We start from the raw sequence: 14,653 nt of genomic DNA on the forward strand, positions 1-14,653 counted from the left end.
TGAGCAGATTGTACTCTAGAGCTTAGCAAAACAGAAGCTGTGCAAAGGCTTTTGTGTGAGTAGGAAGAAGAGTGTGAGGCCATGCACTGCCTGCCCTGCCCAAGGGATAACAGTGACACAAGACAGAGCACCGGAGGAGACTGGGGGAGAGCTCATTAACTCCTGTGATCAGAAAAGTGTGAAACACCAAGGGTGAAATCACTGGAGGGAATCTAGTTGATTAACTTGATCTCAGGATGTCATACAGGTAAGTCAGGATGGGAAACCTGAACACGAAGAGCCCCTGCAACACAAGAAGCTCTCGGGAATATTTAAATAATGTATAAGCTAATGGATATGCATGTAACCCCAGCAATATAACAATATATGGAGAACATGATTTTAAAGGTGTTTTTTTGGTGCTCTTTGGCCATTCGTCAAAAGCCCCCCAGAGCTTGAAATACTACCCTGTTATTAAATTAAAATATTCTAAATAGTGAGCTTTGTTTTTCACAAGGAGCAGTGAAGCCCCTTTGGAACAAGCTTTTTTTGTCTCTGCTGCCCCTCCAGCACCAGGAACGCACCCTGAGACCTGAGACCCATCTTGGAGCACTGGTCACTGGGCCCTGTTGCTAGGGGCAGGTTCCCTGTAAACAATTGCTGGGAGCTGTTGCTGAAGGCAGGGGCTGTGTCACAGTAGGGACAGCGGCTTTGTCACAGAGGAGCCCTTTGTGACACCCCACTGTAGCCCCTGTGCTCAGTGTCCAGCAGGACAGGACAGGAACACAGAGCTTGCGAGGAGTCTCTGCTCAAAAGCCTGAGACCTTCCCTGCTTCCTCAGCTGCCTGTGGTGCTGAGGTTTTTCCCCAAAGATTCTCATTTCCCCCTTCACCACTTCCAGCCTTTTCCTTCCTGCTGAAGGATGGAGAAGAAACCCCCGAGGCAGCCCAGGGTGGCCTGGCAGGAGGACAGGGATCCCCAGGAAAGCAGCTCCCCACTGCAGCCCTACAAGGTGACAATTGTGCAGCCCCTGCAGGCGGGTGAGTGAGGGGCCCTGCTGGGCTGGGTGAAATTTTCCCCTGCAGCCCCCAGAGTTCCTAGGCTGGCTCAGATCCTAGAGGGCTTTGGAGGAATATTTCAGGGACAAGGCAAAAGATTCCAAAAGAGGCTCTAACCCCCAGATCTAGTCCGAGACGTTTATTCTCGATAGTTTCCATGGGGGAAAGAGAACAAAGGAGGAAGAGCAGGGCCTTATCTAGACTCCTGCCAAGGAAGAGATAGTTTGAACTCAGCCAATAGGGTCAGTAAGAGGAGGAAGGGTTAAACTACATGGTTACAGGCTCCAGGGGGCTCCGGGGGGAAAAAACCTTTTCCCAGAGAAATACAACAGCTGGGATTGTGCCCTGCAAGATGCTGGGTTCTCTTTTCCCTGGCACACAGCAGCTGGGAGCCCGGAGATGGCTGTGATGCCTCAGTGCCAAGGCTGCTCAGGGCTGAATGCCTCTGCCAAGGAGGGGCTGAGCAGAGGGGCCCCAGCTCCCGCTCAAGGGTGAGGGCAGTGAGCAGCAGCTGGGCTGGCAGGAGGCAGGGATGCCACGGGGCACTGCACCTTTCCTGTCCCTCTGCCAGCACGTTCCTCAGCCCGGGGCATGGGGTCTTTCCTCTCCACACTGTTCTCCAGCACGGCAGCTCCTCTGCTGGGCACCCTCCAGCCAGGATCCACATGGGAAGGCTGTGCCAGCAGAACAGGCACAGGCCTAGGAGGAGGGCAGATCTTCCCCTGCTCTCGGCTGTTGCCAGATCCTCTGTAGCCCTCCCTCCTCTCTGTTAGATTCCAGTGAGTTGCCCGTGTATAAAGAGGAACAGGAGGCCATGGCATTCATCCAGACCTTTGTCAGCCTCTCTTGCCCGGTAACCGCAGCCCGTTGGATGGTGGCTGTGCCCTGCTGCTCCCCCAGGGCTCTGGTCCTGCTGGCCATGTGTCCCCCCCCTCAGACACCCCATTGTCTCTCTGTCCCCTGGCTGCCAGAGGAAGGACACCAAGCTGAAGTTCCTCGAGAGCATCTGCACCCTGTGCAGAAGCGCCACAGAACGCGGCTCATTGCTAGGCCTGGAGCTCTTCTGCTGCAGACACAAACTGGCAGAGAAGATCAAGGTGAGGGGCACCTGGTGCTCTGGGGAAGGGGGCAGGGAACCCCCGGGGAAGAGGGCAGTGCTTGCAGGGCGAGGAGCTGCCAGGTCCCAGCCCACCTGTGCTTGACAGGAGCTGCTGAACGAGGATCCCCAGAACCAGATGCGCACGGAGGTGCGGCTGCTCGCCTTCTCGGCCATCATTGCTCTCAGGTACCTGCTTATCCCTCTCAGGGACTCCAGCCCAGCACCCCGTGGCCCTGAGACGCCGCTCCCATCACCAGTGTGCAGCTGGGCCCTCTCTCTTTGCAGCTCTGTGGTGTCGGTGCTGCAGGACAGCACACAGCTGATGAGCTCCTGCTTTCGGAGTGTCCTCTGTCTTCCTCCAGAGGAGGATGTGATGACCCTGGAGGCTTCCCTCTATATTCAGTAAGTGCTGGGTGAGCTGCAGGAACCCCAGGCCCTCTGGGCTGCTCGTGACCACCCTGTGCTGCCTCACCATCAGAGATCCAAGGCATGGCAGGGTCTTGCTTTGCTTTCCCACCCTCCTCCCTCCGTCCCCTTCCCAGGGCTGCCATGCCTGCAGGACACTGCCTGTCCCTGGGTGTCCCAGGCAGTGCAGGCATCCTGCCCTGGGAATTCAGATCAGTCTCCAGGGTGGCAGGGACAGCAGAATCCCTGCCATCGCCCTCTGTCTTCCCTGCAGACCCTGGAGGCCATGGACACCATGCTGAAGGCTGTGGTGCACAACTCTCCTGGCAAGGTGCTGCAGGACATCTTGGAGGTCTGACCTCTGCAAAGACTGGGGGTCCTGGGGATGTTCCTCTACCCTGGGGGTGTTGCTCAAGCCGGGGTGGAATGTCCCCAGCCCACTTCTGAGCAGGCAGAGCACACTGGAGGCACAGGGTAGCGTGCCAACCCTACAGGGGCTGCAGAGGGTTTGGCCCCTGCCTGGCCACAAGGTTGGCCCGGGGTCTTTATGGCAGGCACAGGAGCCTCCTGAGGCTGGGCTCGAGGTGAGAGGAAGCCTTGAAGGATGGTAGGAGTCCAGCCCAGGAGCAGAGCCACACTGCCACCACAGGAGCTGGAATCTGCTCCCAGGGCTCACCTCAGCCTCTCTCTGCCCAGGTGCTGCTCACCTTCACCAACTCTGAGAGAGCAGTTGTGAGGAAAAGGGGCTTGGAGAGGATTTGCCTCCTGAGCCATTGGCTGGCTGGCTGTTCCACCCCGGAGGTGAGGACCAGGCACCCTCCAGCCACCTCCCAGTCCCTGTGGCGGGTACAGCTGCAGCTCTGAGGTGCCTTCAAGGCCAGCCTGGGCACAGGCTCTGAGCTGGAAGGTCTCAGTCCCTCCATTTCCCCTGGGCTTCCCAGCCAGGAGCCAGCCCTGCCCCTGCCCTGTCTCAGATGGGACTGAACATGGAGGGAGCTCTCCCTGACAGGGCTACTGTCCAGTGGATTCTCTGAGAGACGGGGTCTGCAGGGCCCTGCCAAGCTCTGACCCACCTGCATCCAGCCCTGGATACACTGTGTGGGTCAGGGGTTTGGCCTCAGTTGCCACCTTCAGCCATTCTGCTCTTCTGCCTGCCTCCCCCACGCCGGTCAGAATGAGGAAAGACGTGACGCCTGTGCACGGATCCAGATCCCAGTCCTCAGGAAGTTGTTTGGACGCCTCATCCTCATGTCATTTGAGGAAGAGAAGACCAACCTTGTGGCTCTGGATGCTCTCTTTGCCCTCTTAAAATTCATCTGTCACCAGAAACGTAAGAGAAGCTGTGGTGGGCTGCATCCCCGCCCACAGTGACATCCCCTGATAGATCTGCTCGTCTTCCCCAGCATTTTGATGGACCCTTGTGTCTGGTGCGGGTGCCACCACGTCCCCAGCCCTGCTATCATCCCTGTTCCTTCCCCACACTCTCTGTCCCAGGCTCTTGATGGTCCCGTGTATCTGAGCTGCTCCTCCAGGCAGGACTCAGCCCCATTCTGCCCATTCCCCACATCCCCTGGAGAGCTCTTGTCGTTCCCTGCCACCCTCCAGCCCCACCAGCCCTTCCCCCTGACCAGTACTGCAGCCAAGGTGTAACTGGGGGCTGCATGCAGAGCTCCAGGGGCTCAGAGCTCCCTGGGTCAGCAGCACTGGCCACAGACACTGGAGGAAGATTGCCCTTTACACCACTGCCACCACCTCCTCCTCCAACCAGCTCCTCCCAAGCCATTCCTAGCTCCCGAGGTCTGTCAGGATGTGTTTGGCTTGCTGGCACAGCAGCTGTGTCTCCCTGGTGAATCCACGTGTCCCTGCTCTTTAGGTGTGACACTGCTGGAGGGTGCTGCACAGCTCCAAGCACACTGGGAAGCTGGGCTCACCTCTTTGCTTCATTCTGCCAGTGCCGAGGACTTCATTGAGGTGCTGAGCCCTGCCCTTGCTGGGACTCTTGCCCACAGCATTTGTGTGAGCCAAGGGGCCCAGAATCAGCGGGGCTCCTTCCCTTCCTGTCACAGGCTCTTGCAAAATACCTCGGACCTTCCGAGAGGACAGGCATCATCCTCTCAACCATGACAGAGTTCCACCACTCATCGACCTGCCATCAGCAGGTGTCTCTCAGCATGTTGGAGGTGATTGCAAGAGACCCTGACCAGTGGCTGATGGATGTAAGTGGGCTGTGTCTGGATTGCCCTGCCATGCCTCCCTCCATCCCTCCCAAATCCAGATGTCTTGGGCACCTGAAGCCACCCTGAGGCAGCAGAGACGGGTGGGAAGGGCAGCTGAGGACAGGGCTCCAGCAGCACGAGCACAGAGGCTCCTCACCTGGTGCCAAACATCCTCCAGGTGCCAAACATCGTGAACCACATCTACCACACCGGGTTGGTGGTGGACACCCAAACCCAGCACAGCCTCCACACCCTGCTTCTCCTGGTGGCTGACAGGAGCCCTGGGCAGGTGGTCACAACGCTGCTGCAGATCGCTCCGCCAGGAGAGAGGTACTGGCCCCAACAGCCCCTGTGGGGACAGGGACCCTGAGACCCTCTGGCTGCCAAACACAAGGAACACTGCAGGACCCCACCGAGGAGTGGGGCCCTCCATCCCACCACGCTTTCCAGCCCTGGTGGGGGTCATCCAGACCTGCAACAGCCAGAGTCATCCCAGAGCTCTCGGGTTGGTTTTCCCAAGGTATGTTGGTTAAGAGTCTTTTTTCCTTGAAAGCCTGTGCCAGAAGCAGAAGAAAATGCCCGAGTTTGCCATCTCAGGTTTCTCAGAGTTGTTTGTTATTTCTTATCTCTCAGTTCTTTCGGTGTCCAGCAAAGGTCCTTGCTGCAGCAAGAGCACAGGGTGACTCCCCCCAGGTTGGGAGGGCTCGGACCTTTTGTACCTTTTCTCTGACCCAACCACCATGCACTGCGTATTTTTTATTTACAATTAATTACCAGTACCTACTACCTATGTCAGACATGTCACTTCTATCCTAAACCAATCCCCTGTGACCCACTACAGCAGAACATGGAGGACAAGAACAAGAAGGAAGAAGGACAGGGCCACACCCTGATTCCTCCATCTTGCATTCCCTGACTCCATTCTAAAATCCCCAAATTCTACATTTTCACCCTGTGACAAACTCAACCACTACTCATTTCACACTCTTATGGTCTGCAATTCTTCATGCAATGTTGGTCATCTTTCCCACGGGCTGAGATCAAAGACAGTGTAATTTTGGGCTCTGTGCCAGGGCCCCAGACCCCCCTGCAGGGTCCCAGACCCCTCAGGGCAGCCAGAGGGATGCCCTGGACTCTGACACAGAGCCAGCATGCTGCTGCTCAGCCATCTCCTGCCTGCCTGGGCAGGATCCCCAGACATCCCACATCTTGCAGGTCTGGCCCAGGCCCTGCTGACGGTGCTCTGCCTCGCACCAATGCCCTCAGTTTGTGGGAGGTGATGCTCTCGGTGCCCCAGACCGCGGAGAAGGTCTTGAAGGAGCTGCGCATCCAACTCCGGGACCATAAGGATGGCATTTTCCAGACCTCTGAGGAGAACATCTGCCTGACTTGCGTGGCTGTGAGTCAGCAGGAAAAGTCCTGGTGCCCTTGTCCTCAGCAGGAGCTGTGCCAGAGGAGCTCTGCTGCCTTTGCAGGGCCAGAGGTTGGTCACTGTGGGGTTTTCTTTCAGATGCTGGCCTCTGAAGACATCCAAGAGGAGGAATTTGCTCTGTTGTACAATACCTCCAGGTTTCTGGTGTATTCAGACAACAACACAGATGCACAGATGCTCTCCCTGGTGCTCAGGGCCCTCATCACGCTGTCAGAGAGGGGTGACAGGGTGAGCAGGGTGGTGTCAGGGGCAGACAGGTGGAAGCTGGGCTGGGAGTGGGGACATGGGGTTACTGCTCTGAGCCCCCTCCCCGACTGGCAGGGCCTGGGGAGCGTTCCAGGTGTGGGATTTCTCACAAAATGGAAACTGCCTTTCACGCAGGCGAGAAAAATGAAGGTCCTCCTGCAAGACCTGGTGAACCTGTTGTGGCACAACTATGTGTCCCTGGCCATGAAGGCCCTGACGGTCCTGCAGAATGTGATGAGGCACTTGAGGAAGACCGAGGCCAGCTCCATTGCCGTGGGCCTGGCCAAGGCGCTCTGGCCGTACTTTGATGAGGTGAGGTCCAGGTGGAGCCTCAGCCCTGGGCTGTGACAGCAGCACTCGGAGCAGGCTCCGCTCCCCTGGGCTCCCCTGGGATGGATTCTGAGCCTGCTTCTTCCCACTCTGGAATCTGGACCCCCCAAGCATCACCCCCCTCCTTGCTGAGGGCAGGGATCTGCTGCTGCCCAAGCTCAGCTGTCCTTGCTCCTTCCAGGAGGAAAGCTGGGTGCGGGAGCGCAGCATATGCTCCTTCCGAGACCTGGTGAGGATGGTGCTGGGGAAGGAGAAAAGGTGGATGAAGAACTACGTGCACAGTGTCCTTGCCCCGCTCATCCTTCGCATGAATGACAAGGCGCCCAAAGTGGGCCAGGTACTGATGGCGAGGCTGGGCAGTGACACAGACAGGGGTGGCTGACACCCCCTGGGGCTCCTGGGTGTTTGGCAGCACTCCTCCAGCACAGCCCCTGGGAAGGGTCCCTGCAGAACCAGTGCAGCAGGGCCGGACAAGTTGGCACCATCATTTCCAGCACCTGCCCTGCCTGCTCCAGCACCAGCCCAGCATCACTGAGGTGTGGCTAGGTGTGTCCCCAAAGGTTTTGGACAGCAGAAGTGTGGCTAGGTGTGTCCCCAAAGGGGTTGGAGAGCTGGGATTTGAGCCTCAATCCCTGTACCTTAGGGACCATTGCCAGATGCTTTGGCAGGGGCACGTCCCAGCTCCCTAAAGGCAGAGTCAGCCCAGGTCACCTTTCCCAGGCCCTGGAGCCATCTCCCAGCTGCTGCTGTTCCACAGGCCTCCAGGAGTGCCCTCCTTGCTATCGCAGAGCTCCTCAAGTGGAAGGAGCTGAAGCATGTGGTGAAGACACAGCAGACCTGGAGGATGGCTGACTGCTTGGTGAGGATGCGCCCCAGGGACTCTGCCGGGCTGTGGGCTCTGCAGCTGGGCCTGGGGAAGAGACCCCACAGCCTGGAGCTGCATCCTTGTTCCTGGCTCAAGAACAGAGCCCCAAGGACTCTTCTGCAGGCCCATCTCCCCTTCCTGCACCCAGTGGGAGGGAGGAGGGCTCTTGGTAATGGAGGTGCTGGCAGGAGGGGCTGCTGCAGCCACCTGGAGGCTCTGTGACAGTGCCCACACCTTCATGGTGTCTCCAGATGGAAAAGAACAGCAGCAGGGCTGAGCAGTACCTTCATCAGAGCCTGCAGTACCTGAGGGACCCTCAGGAATGTGTGCAAGACTGGAGCATCAGGTTCATCGGTGAGTGCCACTTTGGGCAGCCCCTGTCCCCCCCAGCCCTTGCCCAGTGCCACATCCAGGCTGATGGTGCTCCCTGGTTGCTGGGAGCACGCTGGGGAGCAGCAGGTGCTGACAGAGCTCTGTGCCCAGGGACCATCACGCGGCATCTCAAGGACCAAAGCAAGGAGCTGACTGCTCTGGTCTTCAGTGGTGAGCAGGGATTGAGGGCTGGAAGGGTGTAGAGGGTCTCTGCAAACATGGGAACTCATCTGGGTGTGAAAGCGGCATGCAAACAACGACACGGAGGCAGGAGGTCTGCAGTGAAAAGCTGCTCCCCAAAAAGATGGTGAGCCTGTTTATTTCTTCCATTTTTATACATTTGTGGGTCTGGTTGTGGATTGGCTTCTGGGATTACTATCCCTTCACCCCACTGGCAAGACCAGCTGTCAACCAACACTATTTTCAAGCTAGAAATGTGTAAACAAAGGACAGTGAACAAAACCAAGAAAGGTTGTTTATGTTCCAAAGTGTGAGAAAGGGAAAAACCACTTCTAATATTGCACAGAGGCTAAAGAACTGACTCCATCTCATGAACAAGTAGAAGGCTTTAAAAAAAGTCAGAAAAACCAGGGTAATATCTGGGCTCTGTTTTGGTCACAGAACTTCCTTGCAAGAAAGTCCTTGCAAGAAGATGGGTGTGAATTCATCCGTTGCCTGGCAGCTCAGACCAGCTTGATCCTGGAGAGCCCGAGCGAGCAGCGGACATCGGGAGGGTCCCGTGGCATTCTGTGGTGCTGGTGCCGCTGAACTGGGGGCCTGCCTGGTGCCCAGAGTGGGACATTCAGGCAGGACTGCTCAGGGACACCCTCCCACTGCTTCACAAGGTGCAGAAAGGACTCCCTGGCTTCCTAAGGTCCTCAGAGAAGGCTCTGGCTGTGGCTGAATCCAACCCCAGACCTGGTCAGCACTTGATTTCTGAAGGGTCACACAGGCGTTGTTGAGCCTGGATATTAATTATTTTGTCCTAGTGATTATGGCTGGCAAGCCAACTATAGTTTTGTAAATAAAGATCGTTTTTTGTTTCAATAACAGCTTGTCAGTTTTCTTTTCAGACAAGGTGACCCACCTGGTTCATCAAGGAAAGACAGCAGATGTAATCTTTTGGGATTCCAGCAAAGCGTCCCAGACTGTCTCTCCCAAAATCCTTCAGTGTGGACGCTGAAAGCCTGGTCAGAAGAGAAAGTCAGATGGACTTTGCCAGGCATTTTCTCTGGGGGAGCTGTGAGAAGACATTCCAAACAATTTCTAATCTTTGCACCTGCTATTTTTTCCATCTTGTTTACTTGCAAAGATGTTTATGAAGAGGCATTGGTTTGAGTGACCGATCATGTCCAGTTGTACTGGAACAGTGTATAAAAAGGGTGTGCTTTCTAATAAACCTTGCTATATGCCCTCTGTTATAAATACGTAGCCAATCCAATTCAAAAAATGAATTTTAATAATAATTTACAAAAATAAAATTTATTAACAAGTTTTGCAAAAAACTGAAAAAGCCACAAACAAAGTCAGTGTTGAGCCCGGGGTCGGCACTGGGTGAACCCAGCCCCGGCCTCTATTGCACTGGAGCTCCCCTGTTCACAGATTCAGTCCCAGCAGGGTCAGTTTATATACAGTTTTGGTTGGACAGGGCATTGCTTCATACTTCTTTGTCCTTTTTCCACTCTTTCACTATATTCATGAAATTTTGTCCTTACTGCTGGATGGTTGATTGGATTTTCGAGAAGAGATGAATACTTGATTCGATTTTGGGGAATCTCGTATTGGGATGCATACCCCGGATGATGAAATCTAGATCCATATCGAGTGATAATTGTTGTCAAGTCCATCTCTGGAGTGGGCTTATCTTCTTCTAGTAGCCACCTTCTTTTCTGTTGTAACTCATGGTCCTTACCCAAGTTTCCAGCAAGGGCGTTCACAATTCTTAATCCTTTTACTTTATTTCCAAGCCCGAGTGACTGCTGCTGTATTCCCCCTAAAACACAGTTGAATTTATACCATTGATATTACATGAACATGGATGCTTATACATTTATATTGCATGAAAATGAATGCCATCATATGTTACATCCTCCAAGAAGATTTGGAGTCATATTGTTATTTCAGCCATCCCTAATACAATAATAATACTTCAAGACAAACAGTCCAGGCCCAGCTGAATAAACATGCCATGTGATGGGTGACAGCGGGCTCACGAGTTGGGCGCAAAGGGTGGCAGTGATTGGGATGGCACCGGTCACTTGTGAGATTCTGCAGGGCTCCATCCTAAGCCCTGTGCTCCTCAACATCTCCATAAATGACTTGGACACTGTGGGAAATGGATTTCTAGAGCATTCTCAAAGCCTGACAGAAGGCTCACATAATATGTTATTTTTACACAAACTTTGAGATAAAAAATGGTGACTTAGAAATTCCATGGAATAGGACAGATATTGGTGAGAGAGAAATGGAACTGGAAACAAGTTTCAAAGGATGGCCTTGCAAATAAGACTAGATACTTTGGAGAAATAGAACTATGAAAGATGCATTGTAGTAGGACCCACAAGGCGTAATTTTAGATGATTGGTTTTAAGACATCAACAGCATTGTGTGGCAAAAGCTAATAGGCCAAGAAATGCTTATAATGTATTGTAATTAGGAAATAGTTGGTTTCTGATTGTGATGGTGTGAATGGTAACATCTGTGTTGTCTCACCCTTCACATGAGACTGAAAATGGAATAGAAGTTTTTGAAACACCTCTCAGTTGCCCCATCTCTGGCTCAGAAAAGGGCATGATCTGACAGACACAGGACTGGAAGGGATCCTGAGCAATACACAGCCAGTACAAAATGGGAAGAGCTGTTGTCTCCCTGAAGGCCCTTTGAGAGACCTGGACACAGGGGAGAAATGGACAATCACCAACCATGTGGAGCCCAACAAGCATGAGTGATGGCTTCTGTTCCTGGGACGGGGCAATCCAGGATGTACAGACAGATTGGGGAATGAGGGACTGGAAAGCTGAGCCATCCTGGCCAATGGCCAGTGTGATCTGAGTCAGCAGTGCCCTGGCAACTTCCTCCTGAGGGGCAGCTCCGATCTCTGCTCTCTGAGCAGGGACAGGACCCTAGGGAATGGCTGGAACTGTGTCAGGGAGGGTAAGGTTGGATATTAGGAAAAGGTTCTTCTCCCACAGGGTGCTCAGGCACTGAGTAGGCTCCCCAAGGAATGGTCATGGCCCCAAGGCTGCCAGAAGTCCAGGAGTGTTTGGACAGCAACAGGCACAGGGTGGGATTGTTGGGGTGTCCTGGGCAGTCCTGAGGTGTCCTTGGTCTTGGCAGCTCAAACAAGCACTGCCCCAAAAGCTGAACCCCAAAGCCTGGACATGCCTACACCATGGACAGAGGTGTCCGAGCCACGGCCTGGGCACAGGGAAACAGCTGCTGGGAGGGGTCTGGAGGGCAGGGCTGAGCACCCAGCACTTGGATGAGCTGGGATGTGCAGAGATTTGTAGGTTTTAAGTGATTCATTTGTGTGTGCAGTTGTTGTGCTGGGTTGACCCTGGCAGGACACCAGACACCCACCAAAGCTGCTCAATCACTGCCCTCCACAGCTGGACAGGGGAGAGAAAATAGAGTGAAGGTTCATGAGTTAAGGACCAGGAGAGATCCCTCATTGATTACTGTCACAAGAAAAACAGACTCAACTTGGGAGTATCACTTGAACTTATTAACAATGAAAATCCCAGCAGGACAATGAGAAGTAAAACAAACCTTAAAAACACCCTCTCCCCCACCCATCCCTCCCTCCTGGGCTCTCTCTCCTCCCCCACAGTGTGCAGCAATGGGGATTGTGGTCAGTTGTTTCTGCTGCTGCTCAGGGAAAGCCCTGCAGAACCCCACTCGTGACCGGTGCCAGCCTGATGCCACCCCAGTCACTGTCACCCTTTGTGCCCAGCCCATGAGCCCGTTGTCACCCATCACAAGGCATGTTTATCCAGCTAGGGCTGGACAGTTTGTCCTGAAGGATACTGGCAGAGACAGTCTGGAACGCTTTTGTGGACTGCAGAATTCCCCATCTGCACAGCCAGGGAGTCACTGTGTCAGGAGGAACCGAAGACACGCTGGCTTCCACCGGTGCCAGCCTCATACTCCAGGGCTTTTGAAACAGCTCCCAAAAAATCTTTTCCAGGATTTCATGGGCAGAGATGTGAAACTGAAAGGCCTGTGCTGGTCCCATGCAGCTTCTGTACTGCTCTGTACTGGTCCCATACTGGCCTCGACTGGTCTTTAATGTTCCCATACTGGTCCCAGTCTGTTCCGTACTGGTGTGTACTGGTCCCTAACTGCCCATACTGGTTCCATATGAGTTGGCAAAGATGAAAGTTTGACAAGAAAGTTTCACAGATATGTAGGTTCAGCACAAGGCTCTCTGAATTTGGAAAATGAGAGCAAGTTTTGATACAGAAGAATAAAGGAGGTCTACAGTTAGAATTGCTGAGCCAATTGTTAATGGACAACTAAGAAAGCAAAGGTTAGGTTGAGTTGGAAAGAGGTTTTATGGCTAGAGCAAAGGATATATTGATCACAAACAAAGAAGATGTTTGAAGCAAGCAGAAATAGGTCTCAGGAAAAGCAAAAGATGCCACAAGCAAATAAAAAACATGTATTTACCAAGTAGAAACAAAGTCGAAGAATTTTCCACAGCAAGAAAACACAAAAACAACCTTAAGCTTAAACTGTAACATAACATAGTCATGATAGTAGTAATAGTAAAGGTATTGTGTATGATGCTGATTGGTTTTTGTGGATTAAGATGCTCAGCAAAGAAAACCATAGAATACATTGGAAGTAGAGCTGAAGTGGCTCCAGGCTTGTCTCTAAGCTGGAGCTGGCAGCTTTAGACGTGGCTCTGTTCCCCATGACCCAACGAATGCTGTCACTTGCTCCATGCAATAAACAGCTTTGGAAGAACCACCTGCTGTCCCACATCTCTCCTGCAGCCTCTTGCACATCTGGCTCTGCACTGGGCTCCTACTGATTCCATACTGGTCCTGGAATAGCCCCTTACTGGTCCCTTACTGGTCCAGCCCAGCTTGAACTAATCACATATTGCTGCTGTACTCACCCACAGTGGTCTCATACTGGCCCAGTACTTGCCTGTACTGGCCTATACAGGTCCTTACTGGTTCCCATACTGGTCCAATACTTATCCAGCACTGGCTCGTGTAGGCCTCTGCTGGCCCCATACTGGTCCACACTGGTTGTACACTGGTCATATTAGCCCTCACTGGTGTGTACTGGTCCCATACTGGTTTGTGCTGTTCTCTACTGCCTCACACTGGTTTGTACTGGCCTGTATTTGTCTGCACTGGCCCACAGTGTTCCAGTCCCAGTCCCATCAAGATCCTGTATTTGCATGGTTTGGTTTCTACTGGTCCCATACTGCCCTGGACTGGTCCTACATTGGTCCAACACTGGTCAAGTACTGGTCCCATACTGGTGTCATACTGGTCCCACACTGGCCCTACTGGCTGCATACTGCTCCTGCACTGGCCTAGGACCAATCCCTTCCTGGTTCCATACTAGTTCTTACTCGTCCCATACAGGTTCAATACTGGCCCTTCCAATATTTTTGGAAGCAACTGAGCCATTTTCAGTGGGATCTGAATCATTTTGGAACTGCTCCATTTTTAGGAATTACTGAATAATTTTGAATAATTGTGGAAGTTTGAGTCATTGCTCAGAGCTTGAGGAAGGGTCTCTACAGAGAAAGAGTTGGATTTTTGGGACTTTTTCCTTTTTTTTTCCCTGTTCTTTTTTTCTCCCAGAACTGAGAGATGAGCAGAAGGAATTTGGAGCCAGCACCTGGAAATTCACTCTGGAGGAGATAATTCCCACTGCTGCGCAGTACAGTGAGACCAGAGAGGTAAATCCAATGTGATCAATGGATCTTTCCCTTCACCTGTGTAAAATCTGAAGTGATATTTGGGGTTTTCCCAGTTGCAGGTTCTCATGCTGCTCATTCACAAGGCCTGGCAATTCAGGTTGATGAATTGCCACATGCTAGAGAGCTGCAGAGAGTAATGTTCCTGTTTAATCTCAGAAATCACCCAAAAGCAAGGCCCCAGAGGAGATTTAGGTGTAAACATGTGGATTATTTCAGAAAACACCACTTGCACCTGGAGCAATCCCAAAGGTACCTGTGGGCAGGTGGGCACACACAGGTGTGATGGGCTTGCTGGGATCAGGCCAGGAATTAGAGCCTGATTTGGGAATTTACAGCAGGATTTCTCCTCTGATCCCAATTCCCAGTGTTGTGCTGGTGCCAGGTGTTCTGCTGGTGGGTCTGGGACCCTCAAACTGGGATCTGAGACCTCTAAACTGGGGTTTGGGTCCCTCAAATTGGGCGCCCAGGACATGAACTTCTAAACTGGGTTCTTTAAACTGGGTCTGGGATTCTCAAGCTGAGATCTGGTACCCCCAAACTGGGGTCTGCAGACCTCCAGCAGGATCTGGGATCCTCACACTGGGGTCTCAGCTCTCTAAACTGGGACCTGGGCCTCTCAAACTGGGCTCTGCAATCCTCAAACTGGGTCTGACTGCCCCCCCCCCCCATCCCCCCAAGACAAAACCCTTGAGTTTGACCCCCTTAAA

General features: G+C 53.2%; 1 protein-coding gene and 1 long non-coding RNA gene across 2 annotated transcripts; one reads left to right on the forward strand and one right to left on the reverse strand.

Annotated features, from left to right (window-relative positions):
- The first annotated feature begins 647 nt into the window (after positions 1-647).
- On the forward strand, positions 648-9,287 carry LOC134562042 (uncharacterized). The gene is made up of 17 exons (XM_063419498.1): positions 648-1,019; positions 1,811-2,134; positions 2,243-2,322; positions 2,422-2,538; positions 2,816-2,893; positions 3,238-3,342; positions 3,715-3,871; positions 4,415-4,512; positions 4,608-4,757; positions 4,936-5,087; positions 5,973-6,156; positions 6,268-6,417; positions 6,571-6,747; positions 6,947-7,102; positions 7,523-7,624; positions 7,882-7,984; positions 8,114-9,287. The coding sequence occupies exons 1-17, from the start codon at positions 902-904 to the stop codon at positions 8,203-8,205; spliced, it is 2,343 nt and encodes a 780-aa protein (XP_063275568.1). The 5' UTR covers positions 648-901; the 3' UTR covers positions 8,206-9,287.
- A 151-nt stretch (positions 9,288-9,438) lies between these two features.
- Positions 9,439-13,791, reverse strand: LOC134562141 (uncharacterized). Its single transcript, XR_010083094.1, has 2 exons — positions 12,671-13,791; positions 9,439-9,995 (listed from the first exon to the last, which is right to left on the reverse strand). It is a non-coding gene; the product is annotated as an uncharacterized LOC134562141 (long non-coding RNA).
- Positions 13,792-14,653: the final 862 nt, after the last annotated feature.

Source organism: Prinia subflava, chromosome 26 (genome assembly GCF_021018805.1).
Source record: "Prinia subflava isolate CZ2003 ecotype Zambia chromosome 26, Cam_Psub_1.2, whole genome shotgun sequence".
NCBI classification, from domain to species: Eukaryota; Metazoa; Chordata; class Aves; order Passeriformes; family Cisticolidae; genus Prinia; species Prinia subflava.

Coding starts and splice junctions, on each gene's coding strand:
- LOC134562042 (XM_063419498.1), top strand. CDS start 902: ATGGAGAAGAAACCCCCGAGGCAGCCCAGGGTGGCCTGGCAGGAGGAC. Junction 3,343..3,714: donor CTGGCTGTTCCACCCCGGAG/GTGAGGACCAGG, acceptor CACGCCGGTCAG/AATGAGGAAAGACGTGACGC. Junction 6,157..6,267: donor TCTGCCTGACTTGCGTGGCT/GTGAGTCAGCAG, acceptor GTTTTCTTTCAG/ATGCTGGCCTCTGAAGACAT.